The sequence below is a fragment of the Phoca vitulina genome, unplaced genomic scaffold, assembly GCF_004348235.1.
Source record: "Phoca vitulina isolate PV1807 unplaced genomic scaffold, GSC_HSeal_1.0 scaffold29, whole genome shotgun sequence".
Lineage (NCBI taxonomy): Eukaryota > Metazoa > Chordata > Mammalia > Carnivora > Phocidae > Phoca > Phoca vitulina.
In genome coordinates, this window is record NW_022589732.1 from 12,201,231 (window position 1) to 12,221,169 (window position 19,939).

Here is a 19,939-nt window from a genome sequence, read left to right on the forward strand (position 1 = left end):
TGCAGAAAAACCCTGGATAGTAGGAACTCAGCTGTCCAAAGCCCTTGTTCATGAGGAATGTATTGTTGTGTAACAAAAAGCTGCACGCTTTAGCGGCTTAACACGACACACGTTTATTTTCTCACAGTGCCCGTGGGCCAGGAGTTGGGGCATGGCTTGACGGAGTCCTCGGCTCTGGGTCTTACACGGCCACAGTCAAGGGCTTAGCCAGGCTGCGGTCTCACTGGAGGCTCAGCTGGAGAAGGATCACTTGCAGGCTATTTGGGTTGTTGGCAGAATCCAGGTCCTTGCAGTCGTAGGACTGAGAGCTTCAGTTTCTTGCTGGGTGTTGGCCAGAAACCTCTCTGAGCAACTAGGGGTCACCTGCAGTTCTTGCCACTTGGGGTTCCCCAGGATGCCGCTTGCATCCTCTAAGCCATCAAGGGAGGAAAAAAAAGAGTCCAGGAAGACAGGTGCTACCATCTCATGTAACATTATCCCATACACATCATCCTGTATGTCTGCCCCTTTGCCGTATTCTCTTGGTTAGAAGCAAGTCACAGGTCCCACCCACACTTAGCAGAGGGTGTCACATACCAGGGCATGAGCACAGGAGGCTGGGACTATGGGGGCCACCTAGAGAGTCTGCCCACCACGTTTTGCTAGAACTCTACTTACAGGCAAAGGCATCATAAGTAACCCCCCCCCCCCCCCGCCAATATGTTTATATCAGGAACTAAGTTAAAAAAAAAACAAAACTCCATGGGGTGTGCTGAGTTAGCCTACGCAACCTTCTACAGCCCCCAATATGTATCAGTAGGAAAATGGTCCAGGGTCCAGTCCATTCCACCCCTCCTGCCTGCTCTTTGAAAAGCCAAGAAAATGGGCTCCATCCACAGAAAGGGAGGCAGAGCCTTACTCCGTTGTCAATATTTTAAAAACGCTTTCCAACATTAAAAGGACAATTTTCTGCTTAAATATCAACAAACCAGAACATGCAATTACCTAGAAAATCCCCATTCTTAAAATGTTCAGGGAACCTGAGCCTGCTTGAAAAAACAAAGGCAGAGATTCTGCATCCCATGCAATGGTCATTTGTAGACTTGCCATGGAATGAGCAGCCACTGAATGAAGGGAGCCCCGTTAGGGGGCTCGGATTTGGGGCCGTCTTGGTTGGCCCCCCACCTGCGGCTGTCTCTTCCTCGGGGCCTTTCTCCGTGACTCCTGCCTGCCGCCTGCCTGGCCTCACGTAGGCTCAGCCACTGTGTCAAGACGTAATTGACTGAGTGCCTCGGACCAGTCCAGGCTCTACTGAGCCCATCAGGGCAGGAACAATGAGGTGGCACCTCAAAGGAGGAAGGCTATTTCTAAGGCTCATGGTTGATGGACCGCACTCACTGTGATTACCATTTTAATTGCAAGGCCACCACCACCTTATATTCAGGGTGCAAATTTCAAAGACCACAAAGCACTCTGCAGGCTTTAAAAAGAGACCCTGGAACAATCGGTTTCAGACCAGAAGGAGCACATTATGATATCTTTCTCTTTTGGGCTCCACGTTGCAATCAGACTGTCCCAGAAAGAACAGCTCTGACCCTCTGTGTCAAGGTCTGACTCAGATCCCACCTCCTCTGGGACCTTTCCCCAAACCCATATTCACTCCCATTCTCTCATGTGATCCGCCTCCCTGGTCCCACTCCCCCACCCAGAACCCCTTCTAGAACTCACCGCTCCTACCTCTGATTTGGCAAAAATAAAAAACAAAAAAACCCCACAGAATTCTGACATCTCTTCCCATGGTGTTTTGAGATGAAAACACCTTCACACTCTATATTACACTCCCAGTGGGATGCTTCCTTCTTAGTGGGCAGGAAGCGTGTCTCGTTCTCTGTCGTGATCCCCACAACGGCCACCATGCTCTGCACATTGGCGAAGTTTTTGCACGCATTGTCCCTTGCGCTTGGCACATTTGTAACTCAAAATATCGCCTCAGTTAAGTCCAATTTTGTGAGCTTTCCAGAGTAGAATGCTCACAGCTTCTCTTTTATTTTTCAGATTAAACAACATACTTAATATAAAGCTCTTGTATCGGGCACACAGGAAATGCTTCATACGTGTGATCTATTCTCATGGCTTAACACCCATGATCATTACCAACCTGGGGTTCATGGTTTGACATACAATGACCAAAGCCAAGATATGTCAGCCCTTTTTGATTTTTTTTTTTAAGACAGGTATATTGAGGAATAACGGATACGCAGTAAAATCTATCCTAATGAGTGGACAGTTCTCTGAGTTTGGAGAACCACGTGCAATTGCCATACAGTTTCTTTAGCTGTAAATTCCAGCACGTTATAATCTGGTGCTCTTCCTCGTGTGGTCTCATGCACGCTTCATCTAGAATACCCTGCAACTGCTTCCAGAAAAATACCCTTTTCCCTCCTCTTGGCTAGTCTAGGAGCCATTTCCCAAAGTGGCTTTGACCTTGGGTAGCATCTCTCCGAGGAAGCAAATCCAGAGTCAGAACAAAGCTTCCCCACAGTCATCAGGGTTGGTGTATTTCTAAGAGGCCCCACTTGGTTGCAAGAACACGAGAATGTGGTTGGGTTATAACAAAGCGCATTTGGATAATTGAAATTTGGCGGGAGGCAAAGCAGGCTGGTAGGGCACAGTCTCTCTGTGTGCACACGCTCGCAGTTGAGTCCTGTCCCCATTGGCTCATCTGTGGGTGGGACAGGTAGAGTCGGGGGGAGCATGGGCTGCAGAGCATTCGGGGCCTCTCTGAGGGCAGGGACAATGTCTTATCCTAACTTACATCCCCAGCAGTTCGCACAGCTCATATTGGTATCTGTTGAGTGACCTTGTAAGTGGTCGTAGGTCACCATGGGGTGGGACCATGCCATCTTGGAGCAGACCTGTCCATCACTCATTGGTTTCTGAAGACAGTGGGGAGAAGCCCCCCAGGAGGGGCCCTGTCTCCGCTCTCCAGGGGGCCCTCCCGTCCACCCCCGGTGACATCAGCAGCCCCCTCACTTCTGTGCTTGCAGAACTACTTTGAGAGCTACCTGACCGTCGCCTCCACCATCTCTTCCGTGCTGTGCCTCATGGCAAACTTCCTGCTCGTCAACAGGTAGGCCACGTTCCTTCCTCCACCAGCCCCCGCCCTTCGCCTCCAGCCATCTCCACGCGCCTCTTGCTCCCAGCTGCCGCTTTTCTGCCTGCTCCAGGGGCAGCCCCCCAAGTAGGAGGCCTACAGGGAAGACTGAGAGGTCAGCCCAGCGACCTGGGGCCCCGCCGAGGGAAGCCGGGGCAGGGAGCTGGACTTTCACTTCCCAGCCACACACTAGGACACTGGGTCAGCAGCCAGCGGGAGGCATGTGGGGACCCGGCTCTTCCTCCTTTCCCATCTGGGGTGCCTGTCTGTCACCAGCTGCCTGGGCTGCAGACGGGGTGGCCCAAGGCCAGCATGTGGATGGCGGGGTAGGCCCGGGGGGCAAGGCTTGTGGAAGCTGGTCTTCCAAGCATTTTTTTTTTTAATTTTTAAAGTGTATTTATTTTAGAGATAGAGATGGGGAGAGCCAGGGGGGCGGGGAGGAGCAGAGGGAGAGGGACAAGCAGATTCTGCACTGAGTGCAGAGCCTGATGCAGGACTCGATCCCACGACCCTGAGATCATGACCTGAGCTGAAACCAATAGTCAGACACTTAACCGACTGAGCCACCCAGGCACCCCTCCAAGCATTCCTGAGAGTGTGGGAAGTTAAGAGCCTGGCACCCCACAATTCTGGCTCTCTCTCCATGGAATGGCTCGTGTTGACTGCTCACAGAGGCTCAGTGGGGACCTCCTGACACTGTGTTAGAGCAGGGGCTGGGAGAGAGCCCAGGGCTGCGCTGTGAAAGAAGGAATGATGTAGGAGACAGCCGGGCAAGTTGGCATGGCCCTTAGAACCCACCGGGGAACTCTTGCCATCCATTCTCAATTTAGGTTTGCAGGAGCACCAGACCTAGCTACTTTGCCCACATTTCCCCTAAGCTACCGCCAGGAACCTTCTCTGGGCACAGCTGCCTGAAACCTTAGATCCCTGATGGCAAATCAGTTCAACTCCACTAACTTTGCAGTGCCGGCCTGGATCTCTGGTGGAACAGGACTCCAAGGCAGGTCTGGCCTCAGGGAGTGTGCTGCGATTGAATGGTGGTATCTGCTCTGAGCATAGGAGGAGAGAGGGCAGCATGTGGGCTAAGCCTGGATAGACCGGTCCTTCCAAACATTATGCTATGGGGCTATTGCAATTATCTGTCGTGGCAGTCAATGATCCCCAAGCGTAGTCGTGGGTTAAAACACTAACAGTAATGAGTATGTCTCATGCTCTGGGCATCATCAGGCTCAGTTGGAAGCTCTGACTTGCTGTCTCTGATGTGGTTGCAGAAAGCTGGGCTGGGCTGGAGCTGCTGGCCCTTCTCCAGCACCCATCTCCTTCTCTTCTCTTCTACCCTCCCCTCCCCTCCCTGTGGTCTCTGGTACGTTGGTCTCAGGTAGTAGGACTTTTCGTCTTGTGGCTGAAGAGCACGTGCTCAAGAGAGCAAGGCAGAAGCTACGTGGTTTTTGTAACCTAATCTCTGCAGCCACATGGCGTCACTTATGCCGGACTCAGCTGGGCAAGCACTCCCCAAGCCCCCTTGGTTTCAAGGGGACATAGACCCACCTATCAATGGAAGGAGAGGGAAAGAATTTGCACCCATTTTAAAACCAAAGTGCAGGCCGTAAGGATGAAGAGCAGAATGGGGCCCAGATGGTCTGAGGGCCTTGTGACCCCAATCATAAACCAGCTGACCCTAAACCCGCCTCTTCGTGCCTTCCTCTGGCACACAGGACTACCCTACCCTCAGTGTCCTTGAAGGTGGGGCGCAGAGCAGGGCCAAGTGTTCTTTCAGCACTGCTGGTCCCTGGAGGGAAGAGCTGCAGGAAAGAAGGCAGGAAGAAGGGAAGGGGACACAAGGGGAGGAGGATGAGGAAGAGGCGGTGACAGCCGAGGTGGTGGAGGGCCCCTTGGTCTCTCACCACCCCCTCCTTTCCAGGACTCTCCCATGATCCTCTCTGTCCACTCACCTGGCTGGCCCTGGGGACACGGGTTTGTCCAGCAGGGACAGCCCAGCCTCGTATAAGTGAGAGCCCCCACCCCTTCTAGATCTGGCATCATTGTCTGAGCTATAACAAGGGGTGACGCCTGGTGACACACAGTAACCTGAGAGGGAAGCCGTGACATTAGCCACTTCCCAGGCGGAAGTCAGGACTACACCCAAGACCACAGGACCAGTGAGGGGAGGCCCAGGCGACGTTGTACCTCCTCTGTGGTCCTGAGATCCTGCAGGTCAGAAGCCAGCCTGGGACAGTGGTCAGCAGGGGCAGGGAAGGTCGACCCTCAGGACACTGGAGTGGCGCTTCCGAGCGCTCGTACCCCTTAGAGCTTTGTCTCCTTTAATCCTCCCAACAGCCGGAGAGCAGGCGACTCGGTACCCATTTTACGGATGGGAAGATAGGCTCACCAAGGTCACATGGCCACTAACAGGGTGAAGCCAGATGGGAACTGGGACCCTTCTCACCCCACACTTGTACTTGGAAACTCTGGGTCCCCCAGCTGCTCCCTGCGTCCAGAGCCACATCTCAGAGCCTTCTGGTGAGGGCCTCTGCCCTGTCTTCAGGCAGCTGGAAGGAAGGAGGTAATAAAGGAGGTCTAGGTCTGTGGACCGCCCAGGCAGCCACCCTCCCAAGGTCAGGCAGGCTGCTGGCTCTGAAGGCTCAGCATTATAGGGTATCTTCCAGAAGGTTCAGCCCACCCCAGGGCCTACCCTTGCCCTCTCCTGCCTGTAGGAGAGGGGCAAAGGCAATGTGGGGAATGCTTGTGGGCCTCCGTCTGTTTCTGGGTTGTGGGAAGATGGTTTGGGGCTAAGCTGTTTTTTATTTAATGTGCGAGATTGAAATGTCTCCTTTTTTCCCCTCCTGGAGAACCCTGGCTTTCTCTGACTGGCTCATCCATAATCTCCAAGTGTTTTATTATGTTAAATCTGTAGCATCATAAATACTTATGAGGAGGATTTACATTTGAGAGACTTATGAAGAAATCAGCCCCCTGGGGTCCTGAGCCCTCTCTAGCAAGGGGGTGGGGAGCCGGCAGCCCTCTCCCAGAATCTCACATTTGTGTGGCCTGCCCCAGGGTCCCAGGGGCTGAAGCAGAGTGAGGCCAGCATGCCCCCATTACTGCGTGTGGGGTGGGCTTCGTGTGGCATGTTTCATAAACCCTCGTGGGCATTGAAGAGAGCCCCACGCAAGATCCCTGAGGACCTGGGGCCCAGAGATGAGGCTCAGGCGCAGAATGGGTCACGTGGCAGGTAATTTGCGGGCAAGGAGGAGGCCTGAGCAGGCAAGGGACCTGTGGGGCCTGTGTTGCTCCTGTCCTGCCTTTGCCTCTTACCTCCTCACCTCCCACAACCCTGGGGGTGCTGGGCGAGAAGTCCCCCAGCTCTCTCCAGAGCAACCTTCCTGTAGGGACAACTAATTACCTTGTTGTGACAGGCCCCAGAGAGCTCCTGGGATGCCATCAGCATTCCTGGCGTGGACTTCGTCTTTACCAGGGCTGAGAGGAGGTAAGGTTAGAGGCAGAGGCTACTCCTAAGGCTGGCTGGAAAGAGCAAATGTTTCCAGTGGTCTCCCTGCCATGCTTGGGGGGGTCAAGAAGCAGAGAGTCTCCCTGCATTAGTAATAGCCCTTGCCTGTCAGTTTGTGCATCCAGCGGATACTCATCAGGTCCCTCCCAGGCCCTGTGTCCGCCCTGGGACGGGAGGAGAACAAGACAGGGCACTGTCCTGGCAGTACTCCTCATGTCTCCCAGTCTGCCCTGGGCTGCCTTCTTGCCCCAGGGGTCTGGTAAAGCTTTTTGGCCTTGGTCACCACCCTCTCTCTCCACTTGATTGTCTTAATATTTATAATTGTAAATGGAAACATTATGTTGACCCAGGCTCTGGGCCCTTGCTGGCTCTTATCTTTGGGGTATTGGGCAGCTCCAGTTGCTGGGAGAGAGTGGAGGGCACTGTGTGACATGGTTGAGTGTGTAGAACTACCCAGAATGTCAGAGGTAGGCCTGACCACCAGCCTCCAGGGCTCCTGGTGTGCACTTACACCGGATCCTCTGGGCCCCCAGGGGTCCAGGTGCTCTACCTGGCTGCCCACCAGCTCCTGCCCAGGATGAGGCCCCTGCAGACCCTGGGAAGATGCATCGTAGTGTGGGGTTCCCCAGAAACAGCCCCTGGAACGGATTTTAAGTGCGAGCAGTTTATTTGGGAGGTGAAGGTAGGAGAACGGAGAGGGGGAAACGAGAGGGGAAGGCAGCCAATAAAGGATGGCTTACCAAACCAGCTCCCACAGAGAGAGACCCAGCTTGACCTGCCTGGGGACTCTGGGACCCAGTGTGGAACACACACCTGAGAGGGAGGGAGCTGGGGTATTTATCCACCCACGCCCCCATCACTGGTTGAAGCCTGCTCTTGGGAGTGTTAATTACCTGTCACTTGCAGCCTGCTTCCTGGTAGAGGGAGGGTGCATGGACGGGTCACCCACCAGCTAGAAACCTTGATGTGCCTCTTTGTGTTAGCTTGCACTCTTGTAACGGACAATAGAGACACAAAAAGGATTTTCTCATTCTTTACGTGGAAAATTAAAGTCAGGTCTGCCTCTACACATTGCTGGATCTAAGGGATTACATATGTCCCCAGGGCTGTCCTTCTCTTGCACTGTCCCTGGGCTCCGTGTGTGTCTGCCTGGCTTCATCCCAAATGTGGTCTCTCTCCATGCAGCCGGCCAGGTGGCAACCAGCAGCCCCCAACACGGTCATGGCAGAGAGGGCACTTCTCTCCACCTTTCAGCCCTGGAGAGCCCTCACTGGCCCTGCCTGGCTCACATGCTAATCCCTGACCTAATCCAGCGACCCGCCGCATGGCATGGGACACTCCAGTCACCCCAGACCCAGTCATCATGTGTCCATGATCTGTGGCTGGGTCAGGGGTGGACAATGTGGCCGGCCACCTCTCCAGAACAACTTGGCGTGGAAGAAAGAGTGTTCCTCAGGGAAGGGATGCTGGCAGGCGAAGCCCGCACGCCCACCCTGGACCCTACTCTGAGGGTCAAGCCTTGGCACTTAGCAGGTAGACCAGGCCCTCCAGGGTAGGGCTCCGATTCCCTCCAGCTTCTGCTCTCAATCTCACCTGCAGCCCGAGGCTAGCCTCGTTCCCTCTCACCAGATGCGTGCACTCACATCCCAACACACCTTACACTCCAGCTTAGGTGCCACCTCCAGAAAGACTGTGCGACCCCCGGGCTGGGTTCTGTGCCCCCTCGGATGCCCTGAGGCCCTCCCGCTGCAGCACTGTGCACACTAAAGCAGAATGCCTGGCCCTCGTCTGGCCGGGGGCCGGGTCATCGCACACAGTGCTTGACACACAGAAGTTGCCCACCACACGCTCGTGGAACAGGCGCCGGAGAGAATGCATGTTGGCAGACAGTCCTGGGCGGAGGCTCAGCAGACCTGGGTTCTCCTCCCTGCTCCCACGGACTCACGCCGCGACCTTGAACTGCCTCCTCACATCCTCAGGCTTCCGTCTGCCCCTCACACAGCAGAGGCTGACCCCTGCTCTCCCTCCAGCAAGGATCAGAATGAAGATCAGAGAAAACTCAAGGTAGCCTGGAGCCACAAAAGCACTTTGGAAAATCCTTGCTTCTCCTGCTCATCATTTCACACCTATTTATGTACATATATATGTAGATACTTTTTTTTTTTTTTTTTTTTTTTTTCCTTTTCGGGTTTTTTTTTTTTATCAAAAAAAAAAAATTTTTTTTTTTTGCGTCTATAACTAATCTGGCTTTTCTCCCAGCCCCCACCCACTGGTTAGCAGGAAAATTAACCAAACATCCAATCCGGCTTAAAGCTTAGTCTAATCTGATGATTTAAACAGCCCCTTTCAATGATATTCTCTCTCCCTGGAATAAAAATGTGCTGTTTGCAGGAGAGCCAGCCTTCTCGCTCCTCCCTTCAGGGCAGTGTCTGGGCGGTTGGGGGCCGGGAGGGGCGTATGGTTTGTGCTGCTGGCATGGGGCTGGGGGCCGGCCCTGGGCTGCACATGCATCAGCGGCTGCCCGTGGCGACTGAGACCATCACAGGAGAATCCTTCTGCCCTGGCCTGTTCTGGACCACCCATATTCCCTTCCTTGGGGTATCGGGCAGCTCCAGCTGCTGGGAGAGGGTGGAGGGCACTCAAGGAAGCAGAGTGTCCTTCTGAGAACACAGACTGGAGCCAGCCCTCTCGGGGTCACAGGGAGTGACCTTGAGCAAGTTCTTTAGCATCTCTGACCTCAGTTTCCTTCCCTGTATGTGCGGGACAGGTAAGAGGGCCTGTCTTACAGGGCTGGTACGAGAATGCAACAAGTCAGCATGTAGAAACATTCCGAAGAGTACTTAGCACAAATTAAGTACTATCTGGGTAATTGCTATATCATGATGATGATGATGATGATTTTCTGCTCGTCTCCCTCCTCCCCCCACTGCTAAGTTTTGGGAGAAGGAAGCCCCGAAGGTGGTTGCTTCGTTGAAACACTAGGCAAAGCCAGTGGGAGCTCCGCCCTGTGGTGGGGGAGCAGGGGCTTGAGAGCCCTCCTGTCCTGTCCTTGAACCTCACAGCAAGATGAAAAGAAGCAATATCCGCCGAGCATTTGCCCTGAGCTGATATTGCCCCCTGCACTCTGCACACTCCCCTGCAGAGACCCTTACAACCACCCTGCAGGTGGATCCATTCTCCTCCCTGCTATACAGATGCAGAAGCTGAAACCAGAGAGATTGAGTCACTGACCCAGGGTCACACAGCTAGTGAGCTAGGAAGGCAGGATTCAGGCACAGGCCTCCCGGCTGCAGAGTGTCCCTTAAGAACCTTCACCACCCGTGGCCCGGCGTGGGAGGCCCAAGGGGATCTCTGACCGCTTCTGGCGTCCCTCCCTCCCCCCACAGGGTTCCGGTTCGTGTCCGTGTGCTGGCCTCACTGACTGTCATGCTGGCCATCTTCTTAGTGATGACTGTGCTAGTGAAGGTGGACACCTCTTCCTGGACCTCTGGCTTCTTTGCTGTCACCATTATCTGCATGGCAATCCTCAGCGGCACCTCCACCATCTTCAATAGCAGTGTCTTCGGCATGACCGGCTCCTTCCCCATGAGGAATTCTCAGGCGCTGATATCAGGTAAGAGCCGGACTCCAGACGGCCCACCAGGTCAGGCTACCTGGGGGTCATGCGGAGGAACCAGAGGTGAGAATGCAGCGACCCTTCCAGAAAAGGCAACAAGTGTTAGCTATATTTCCACTATCTATTATTGGGTAACAAAGCACCCCAAAACTTAGTGGCTTTGAACAATAGCAGTCAGTTCTTTGGCTCACAAATCTGCAGTCTGGGCAGGAGTCGGCAGGGACAGCTCTCCTCTGCTCCGCATGGCATCAGCCGATGGAGCTCAACAGGGCTGGAGACCCGCTCCCGGGAAACTCAGCCAGGCCGGGGCTGGGGCCGGGGCGCTCCACTCTGCCGGGGTCTCGGCACGGCTTGGTGGGCTTCCCTGAGGCATGGTGCCTGGGTCACCAGAGCAAGCATCCCAGGAGACCCAGGCAGAAGCATTATTTCCTTTCATGGCTTAGATGTGGAAGCCATTTAGGGCCACGGTCACCAATGCCACGAGCCCACTGGGATGCGAGGGGAGAGAACACAGACCCACACACATCAGCGGGAGAACATGAAAACCATCCTGTAAGAAGAGCAGGTGGGAGGGAAGCCAGTTGCGGCCACGCATCTGTCTACCAAGTGCATCTCCTAAAGCAGCATTCCTTTCTTCCCTTTCTCCTCGTCCCCACACCTTCTCCTGTCCCCTCCCTTCTCTTTCCTTTTCCTTCCTCTTAGCTTCTCCCCCCCTTTCTCCCTTTCTCATTTTATAGAAGTCCTACTATGTGCCAGGGATACAAAGATGAACAAGACCCAGCCTCTCAGGAGCTGATAGCCTAGCAAATAAACACCTCCATGACCCTGAACTTTGGCATTCTCTGGAAACACAGATGCACGACTTGGGCCAACCCCTTTGGCTGAAGTTTGATGCTGATCCTGAGCCCGTGGTCCAGGCCTTTAGCAGCTCTGTTCCCTCGCTCAGATGTCCCAACAAGATAAAAAGGAGGTGGGTCAGTAAGAATCTGTGCTTTTGCAGAAGACCACCATCCCTTAACGCCAGACTGGGGACTCAGCTGCTGTGTTCGGCGTCCGGGCACATCCCTGTTGCATGAAGGAGTGCTGTAAGCATTTGTCCACTTGAGAAGAATTTCACTAGGAATCTCTTCTGTGTCCATCTATTAATAACACCAGGCAGTATGTGGCAGGGATGACAAATACCTGGACAAGTGTGCATCCCCGCCCCACGCCCGCACCAGTGCCAGACATCACTACTAGATCCGTATCTTTCCTCCTGAGCCTCCTGCCCCTTCTCAACTCAGCCCTGGAGCTGTTCCTACCTGCAGATCAGAGTTCAGATGTGAGCTCAATCTGCCATTTTGGACATAAGATTAGGCTTCTGGCTCTACCCGGGGAAATCCTTGGGTCTAAAGTAAAATAAAAGTGGACCCATTGCTAAGTTTCTTGAGTACAATCAATATGCCCCTAGCAGGGCTTTGAGAAGGACATGCCTAGCCTGAGGGAAATGGCCCGCGAGCATTGGATGTAATCTCTTCTGTCACCCGAGTCTCAGAGAGAAGCTCTTGTCCCCTCAACTCCCTCCATCCTGTCAAAGGATGTATTTTTCATTACAACCACATTGCTGGCTACATGTCTAGGAGCCAGGGACCAAACATACCATTTATGCTGGCAGGAGGCCCTTCGGGTTCATCTGGCCACCTGTGAATCTTCTCGAAAAGGGGACTCTGCTGTGAATGTTTCAGAAAGTCCATTTTTTAAAAAGTTGAAAAGTCCGGCTCTTGCACTTCAGTATTGATTACCCCGGGGCCCTAAGTCAGTGTCCTCACTCTGTGGGGGGGGTGGGGGGGTGGGGGGGGTTGGGCACCCCTCACCCTGGAAAATCCGAGGTGGCCCTGGCTCCCAGAGGCCCCACCGCCACCTCCCCAGCCCCCATCATTTCTTGTCCAGAGGAGCCCATCTGTGAATTCTGCACGTGTAGGCATGGGAGGAACAATTCATTTGTTTTGTGCTGGTGTTTTTTTAAACCCCTCATTTGCATGTATTTCCATAACTGATGAGATAAAAGTAGGGAGTCATGAAAGATGAGCTCCCGGAGGCCTGGTTTGTTGTTGATGATAATATTGTAAATTCCCTACAAGTTGAGGAGAGAGAGAGGGAAATCAATAGGCAGTGATGTTAAGATCTGTTCCTCAGGGTAGCCGGCAAGTGTCTTTACTCAAGTTGAGCTCCAGTTCTTACAAAACACCCAGGTGGGATTACAGCGTCTCCGAAGTTGGCACCCTCTTGGCAAGGAGTTTACCCTGTCGTTGCTGCTTTGATGTAGGAAGGACAGAAATAGCCGAACACCTAATTGGGGATCTGAGAGGATTCATAGGCACTTCTGTGTGCTGGGCACCTTTCTGAATGCTTTCCGGCTCAGAATCCTTTTTATCTTTGTAAGAGCCCTTTGATGTGGGTATTACTAATATCCCCACTTTACAGATGAAGACACGGAGGCACAGAGAGGTTCAGTGACTTGCTGAAGGCCGCACAGCTGGAAGCGGTCGAACCAGGATTGGATTCAGATGTTCTGGTTCCAGACTCTGCTCTTCGTCATCACTGTGCTAACTTTGATCTCTCTGCCATCCTTTCAAATCCTGATGCCGGGCCCTGCCCAGGCAAATGAAGCTCAGCCACAGCGCTGTCGGGCAGAGTGTGGGCGAGGCCCTCAACCGTTGCTCTCCACTCCTGCTCGTGCGACACCAGGCAGAAGGTGCCGCCTGGTCAGAGCTGCATGACAATGACAGGGCCGTCCCTGCCCACACAGACCAGTTTGCTGTTTGCTGTCTGTAGTGAGCCACCTCCTTGTCTCCCTGAGAATCAGTATCCTGGTCCTCGAATGCGGGCAGACGCATTCATTCAGCCCGGCAGTGCAACATACTCACCAGGCCTCGGGGGACAGAGAGGACAAGTATTAGCCCCATTTTCCAGGCAAAGAAACAGAGGCGGAGAGGAGTAAGTGATCTGGGGGCATGCACAACATGTCTGACCTCTTAGTCTTGCCCAGCACAGGTTGACTAGCCACGGGTGTGAGGGTTCAACAGAGAAGTAAGGCACATCCCCCCCCCCCCCCCCCCCCCCCCCGCCTCCCAGAAGTGACGGTGTGATTGTGGCAAAGAAGGGGACCAGTACTTGTTGAAAGCCGACTGTGTGTTGGGTCCTTTCCGGACATTCAGTCCTCAGAGCACTATGCAAGGCAGGGCTTGTTAGCCCCATTTTATAGACCAGCAAACTGGGGCTCCAAGGAGTCACATTAGCCCCCAAGTCGCAGCTAGTGAGCTGCAGGGTCAGGGGTCAGATGTACATCTGTTTGGCGCCCAGAGCCATGGATCCACTAAGTTGTGCCGCCTCCTCTGGTGGTAGCAGTGAATGGTGGTGGCACGGAGTCACATGGGTCACATGGCAAAGCCCTTGGCGAGAGAGAACATTCCATGTGGGAGGGCGGTTGCACGCATGTGAGTGTGTGTATGTGTGTAAGACTGTGATAGCACAGCAGTGTGTGTGTGTGTGAGAGAGTGTATATGAGAAAGCGTGAGCGCGTGCGTGTTGTGTGCACACCCGCGTTCACGTGTGTATGTGCCACACCTCCCGTGGGGTACAAGGTCAGTTCCGTGAGCTCGCCGGTGGGCCACATGGCGGTTCTGTAAGTGACGAGGACTCCTTGGATGGGATAGTGTTGCTCCGAGCCACAGGAGGGCCTGTGCTAGAACATTCCCTGAACGTCTGGCCCACTTCGGTTGGTGGTGCTTTGGGCTGAGGGCCCGGGAGAAGAGCTCTCTGAGAAGTCCCGGCCCTGAATCTGCAACTGCGGACTCCACCAGAAGGGCAGTCAAGAGAAAGGGAGGGTCCAGGGTCGGAGGTAAAGGAAGGTGGGCCCACTGCCCATCTCGGTGACGGGCCTGTGCTCCCGGCAGGAGGAGCCATGGGGGGCACCGTCAGTGCCGTGGCCCTGCTGGTGGACCTGGCGGCGTCCAGCGACGTGACGGACAGCACCCTGGCCTTCTTCCTGACGGCGGACGTCTTCCTGGGGCTCTGCGTCGGCCTCTACCTGCTGCTGCCACGGCTGGAGTACGCCAGGTGAGCCCTCCTTGCCGTCGGGCGGCCCCCCAGCTCTGCTGCTACCGGCCGGACCTGCTTGCGATCTTCCCTTATCTGACCGGGTGGCCAGGTTGCTTTCTTGCTTACTGCGCATCTCCCCACCAGGGAGAGAGCCCCCCCCCACCCACCACCCACCACCCACCACCACCACCACCACCAGGGCAGAAATAGTGTGGATTTTATTCACTGCCGTGCCCCAGAGCCTCGGGCTATAGCTGGCTCGTTGTAGCTGCTCCGTAAATTGGCCGGGCTGGCAGATCCGAGAAGCCGGCTTTGTGCTGCAGCCCCCGCACGCCCCCCAGCAGCTGGAGTATGCCAGGTTTTGCACAGGTCGGGGGGGGGGGGGCAGGCGCCCGAAGTGGGACTGAGGAATAATAGTGATGAAGAACAGCTCCATTCGCGGAGCGCCTCTGCCGCTTCTGCACTGTGCTCAGCCCAGCCTGATGGGCCATCTCTCATCCGGGGCTCAGGCACCTGTTCCTCGTGGGGTGCGGCACTACGGTGCATCACGGCCGGCCCCGTGCACACACGAGGACCCCGGCTTGGCTCCGCGAGGTCGAACGATGTGCCTGAGTGCCTCCCTGACCCCAGAGCTGCGTTGTACCCACTGTCTCCCCAGGCCTCCCTCCCCTGGGGGACCCTTTCTCTCACTTCAGCCTCTCTCATGCTCTCTCTCTCTCATCCCTCCTTTTTCTTTCGTGCTTCTTGCTTCCCTTTTAACAATAGCCCTTAACTTTTTCTCGTATTTTATTCTTTACAAGGCATTTTCCGATCCACGTCGTATTTGATGTAGGAGAGGGAGGAATTATTTGCCCCGTTCTACAGGTGAAGAAGCGGAGCCAGAGAAGGCTGCCCAATGGGCAAGCCGGCTGAGCTGGGGAGGCCCAGGCCCTGGCTCTGCCCTTTCCCACAGGGACCCATGTTGTATGGTGGCGCTGAGCTCAGCAGTTTATGCCTGGGTGTCTTTTCTTCACTTCTCACAACTGTGTGCAGTTGTTACCGTCCTTCCCCATTTTACAGATGAGGAAACCGAGGCTTTGTAAGTTAATAGACATGCCCAGGCTGCTCCCCTGGTGAGTCACAGACCGGGGTTTGAACCCAGATTTGTTTCCACAGCTGTGCCCTTTGCACCATGTTTGAGTCATGGAACGGACAGAAGGCGGGGGGCGGGGGGGTTCCAGCTCTCCTGCTGTTTCCCTGTGTCCTGTTTCACGGGGCTTCACATGGGTCTGTCTCCAGTGTGTGGCCAACCTTCCCCGTTCGCCTGGGACTGAAGGGGTTCCCAGGATGAGGGGCTTTTGGTGCTAAAACCAGGACAGTCTCAGCAAATGGGGACAGTTGGTCACCTTAGTTTCCAGTCTCACTTTCCAACTGAAATCCTCACAAAATCCTTCCCAACTGAGCCAGGGGCTATGCTGTCCCATGGAAGCTTCTCCTTCTTTGCTGATTAACACTTTGGTCAAGACTTCTGGGTTTACAGAAATGCATCTGAGGAAGGAGCTTTGGAGACAGCCGTGCTCCTGGGGCTGCTCAGACTAAATCGTAGTTAAAAGGGAAGCCCATGGGGGCTGCCCCCAGGAGGAATGGAGCCCCAGGCCGTGTGGGGGGCTGCTGGCTCGGGGAGGGCGACATGAGACAGATGTGGAAGAGCTTGATGAGGAAGAGTTTTGACCAGGGCACCTTGGGGTGGAGCCCTCTCAGAGCTGACTTCAGGCTGGGACCTGCCACTGAGTAGTGGGGGAAGTAAGAATACTCCTTTCCCTAAATAGCGGTTGTGGAACAAGACAGAGTTCAAGGCTGCAGTGCCCAGCTCAGCATCACACGGAAAAGTGGCTCGGAGGAGGAGCTGTCCCACCAACTCACTTATTACCCGTAGGCGCTTAGGATGGGTGGCTTGGCAGGGGGCTCAGAAGCTCGCAGCTGCAGCACCCCTCCGTCTTACAGAGGAGGAGACTGAGCCCAGAGAGGAGCGTCCCTGGCCTAAGGTCACATGGGGAGACAGAACGGGGGCTGAGACCCGAAGCCAGCCATCACCGAGCTACTGTTCTCCCAACCCCACACCAAGCCTTCTGTGTGAGGTGTGGTCATGCAGTCAGCCTATGTCTCCTGGCTTTCAGCATCTGAGGCCCAGAGAGGTTGAGTGACTCAGGCGAGGTCACACAGCAAGACGGTGAGGCCAAGTGACCCAAGCGTCTTCTACTGTGGTCAGAGTAGCAGAAATGGAAAATATTGATAATATTCAGTGTTGAGGATATGGGGGGAAAGACACCTTTATAGACATATTAGTTATAATTATGTTTTGGAGGGTTACTCTGTGCCTGGAGATTTAGCTGGAAACAGGTAAACATGGTCCTTCTATTGAAGAAGCCAGATGATAAACCAGAAACTAACTCAATGGTTATAATTTGTGGTTAGTGTTTTTGAAGAAACCAACGACCGTGTAGAGATTAACAGGGCAGGTGACTGGAGATGGGGCAGGTGAGTGGTACAGAGCAGAGACAAATTGGTCCGACCTATTTAGAGAGCAATTTACTTGACAGCTATCAAAATTTTAAAGATACAAACGTTTTGCTCCAGAAGTTCCTCCTCTAAAAATCTGCTCTACTGAAATACATACAGGTGCAAGGTTGTATGTGTGGGACTACTCATCGCACCATTATTTGTAGTAGAGAGAAATGGAGCTAACCTTAATGTCCGTCAGTAAGGGAATGGTTAAATTGCATATGCATACAATGAATATTAAATCATATGTCTACAATGAAATACGCTACACAACAGAGGGGCATTGAGTCATGTGTCTCCATGTTAAAGGTTGGCCACGAGATATTCTAGACGCGATTATGTGCATGCATGTGTATACCTTCGTTAAGGATGTTATTTGGGCTGTTAGGTAATGCATTTATATTCTGTATTTAGGAATTGTCCTGTTGCAGAAAGTTTTACAATGTGTATAGTTTGATCCCACTTTTGCTTAAGAAACAGAACTAGGAAGGACATGTGGTGGGGGAGGGGGGTGTATGCACATCCGTAGAGCCACAGCCACCAGATTTTTAACCATCAGGACCCCTAAGGAGTGAGACCGAACAGAGGGGGCAGTTAGTGCTGCTTCCCTCTGTCTCTGCTCGTGGCCAGCCTTTCAGGCAGCACCAGGATGGGCAGGCCAGGGACTGTGGGGGCCTCCCCGTGGCCGCCCCGAGACATGCATGTCTGAGGGCTTCCTGAGGCTTTATGCACCAGGCCTATAGGTCCCCTGCCGTGTCCCTGGAAATCCCAGGTGAGCCTGCTTTCCGGGGCCCTCTGACCACGAGCCCTCTCCACCCGCAGGTTCTACCTGAGGCCTGCTTGGCCAGCCCACGTGTTTTCTGGGGAAGATCAGGCACCCCAGGACTCCCCCAGCGCCCCTTTGGCAGCCCCTGGGTCCCATGACCCCTCCATACCACCCCTCCGCCCCATCCTGAAGAGGACAGCTGGTCTGGGCTTCTGTGTCGTCTACCTCTTCTTCATCACCAGCCTCGTCTTCCCTGCCATCTCCACCAACATCGAGTCCCTCGACAAGGGCTCGGGCTCGCCGTGGACCACCAAGTTCTTCGTCCCCCTCACCACCTTCCTCCTGTTTAACTTTGCCGACCTGTGTGGCCGGCAGGTCACAGCCTGGATACAGGTGCCAGGGCCCAGGAGCAAGGTGCTCCCTGGGCTCGTGCTCCTCCGGACCTGTCTCCTCCCCCTCTTCATGTTCTGCAACTATCAGCCCCGCGTCCGCCTGCACACGGTGCTCTTCCGGTCTGACCTCTACCCGGTGCTCTTCACCTCCCTGCTGGGACTCAGCAACGGCTACCTCAGCACCCTGGCTCTCATGTACGGGCCGAAGATCGTGCCCCGCGAGCTGGCCGAGGCCACGGGGGTGGTGATGTCCTTCTACGTGTGCTTGGGCCTGGTCCTGGGCTCGGCCTGCTCTGCCCTGCTCGTGCACCTCATCTAGAAGGGGGGTGATGGCAAGAACCTCGGTGCCGTGCGACAGACACTTGGGAGCCCTGGTGAGATGGGGAGCGAGTGCCGGGAGGGCTGGGGCAGCGTGCAGAAGGGAGCTGCGGCTGGGCCGGGTGCAGAGCCGAGCACGCCCGGGCCTCCCCTCTCCCCGGGGAGCAGGCAGCCGTACCAAGCACACATGCCACTTGCAAGAGCTCTCCTGAGACCTTTGAAGGAGACCAAAAGACATCTGAATGGGGCACAGTGACCACAGTTACTCAGTGGACAGTGGGCGTGCCTGTCACTTTTCTAGCTGCTGGTTACATTCTACCTTGTTTTATAGCCTCTTGTGACCTTCTTCACCAGTGTTGACTCCAAGCTGTTACAAGGCCAGTGCCAAAACCCAACCACAGGCCCTTTGCCTCTCCCGGTCTTGCTCCCTCCAGGGGACAGCGTGATGTGACAGTTCCCAGCCCTCCCTCTCCAGGGGGTTCCCCTAGAATGGAAATCCCCTGGAGGGGCACCTGGTGGCTCAGTCGGTTAAGCGTCGGACTCTTGATTTCAGCTCAGGTCTTGATCTCAGGGTCCTCTTGTGAGTTCGGGCCCCAATTGGACTCCACACTGGGTGTGTGGAGCCTACTTAACCCCCCCCCAAAAAAGGAAATCCACTGGAATGGCCAATTGTCAGGCCCAAGACCCAAGGCTGTGTCAGACCCCTGCTTTCCGTCGTAAGAGAGTACCTGCCAACCAGACGGGGGACCCCAGAAAGACGGGCCTTCTAGGAATCCTCCATTCCCTAAACTTGGGCTCCAGAAGATTCCCCTGTCCTAGAGACTGAGGGGGTCAGGCCTGGGTGTTCAGACAGGGATCCTCGAAGTGGTCTATGGCTTGTGCCAGGGTGGAAGTCTTTTCATGTCCATGTTTACAATATGTCAAGCACATTGGTTCAAGGGCATAATGAATACCTGGATATTTAGTGAGAGCCTGATTGGTGGCTGGATTAGTCAGGGTCTTGGCAGGAAATACTCCAATTGGATAATATGAGGGTATTTGAAGACAGGGTGTAGGAATCCTATGGGGTTGTGCTTTATATTCCCAGAAATAGTCAGGCCCTTCTACCCCTAACCAGGGCTAGGGGCAGGGGGCATCTCCAGCCTGCTGTGACCCACAGGAGGTAGACCCCCTTCATCCTTCCCTCCCTCCCATCTCCTCGAAGCCCCTGTGGACTGAACCACAGCCAAGGAGCAGGCAGAGAGGTGGAGCCGAGACTTGGAGGGGCAGCAGGTGTCCCGAAAGGGGCCACCAGCCTCCCGGTCCCGTATGCACATTAGGATAGCTCTGAAGCTTTGGCCAGCAGTACTGGGTGGTGTTCTGTCCTGGTTGGTCCTGGATTAGCTGTGTATTCTGAAGCTGATGTTGCAGCAGGCAACCCTCAGATTGTGTGCCCCCCCAACAATGGTCTGACATGAGTAGTAATTGACATTTCGTCAGGTTCCTTGAAGGCTTCTGCAGCGCTGTTCCTTGGGGGAACAGGCTGGCTTGGGAATCCGAGAGAAAGGAGCTAGATCAGACCCAGGAGTTCTTTTTCGAGAGTCAT

The 19,939-nt window shown here is 54.6% G+C and overlaps 1 protein-coding gene across 3 annotated transcripts in view; it reads left to right on the forward strand.

Annotated features, from left to right (window-relative positions):
• The window catches only part of SLC29A3 (solute carrier family 29 member 3), a 39,378-nt gene extending 20,478 nt beyond the window's left edge, over positions 1–18,900 (forward strand). For all 3 annotated transcript variants that reach the window (XM_032423780.1, XM_032423779.1, XM_032423781.1), the window contains exons 3-6: positions 3,027–3,109; positions 10,028–10,254; positions 14,193–14,355; positions 17,701–18,900. In XM_032423780.1, coding sequence (XP_032279671.1) covers positions 3,027–3,109; positions 10,028–10,254; positions 14,193–14,355; positions 17,701–18,355 — 1,128 coding nt within the window. In that variant the 3' untranslated portion in view covers positions 18,356–18,900. The remainder of the gene's footprint in view (positions 1–3,026; positions 3,110–10,027; positions 10,255–14,192; positions 14,356–17,700) is intronic.
• Positions 18,901–19,939: the final 1,039 nt, after the last annotated feature.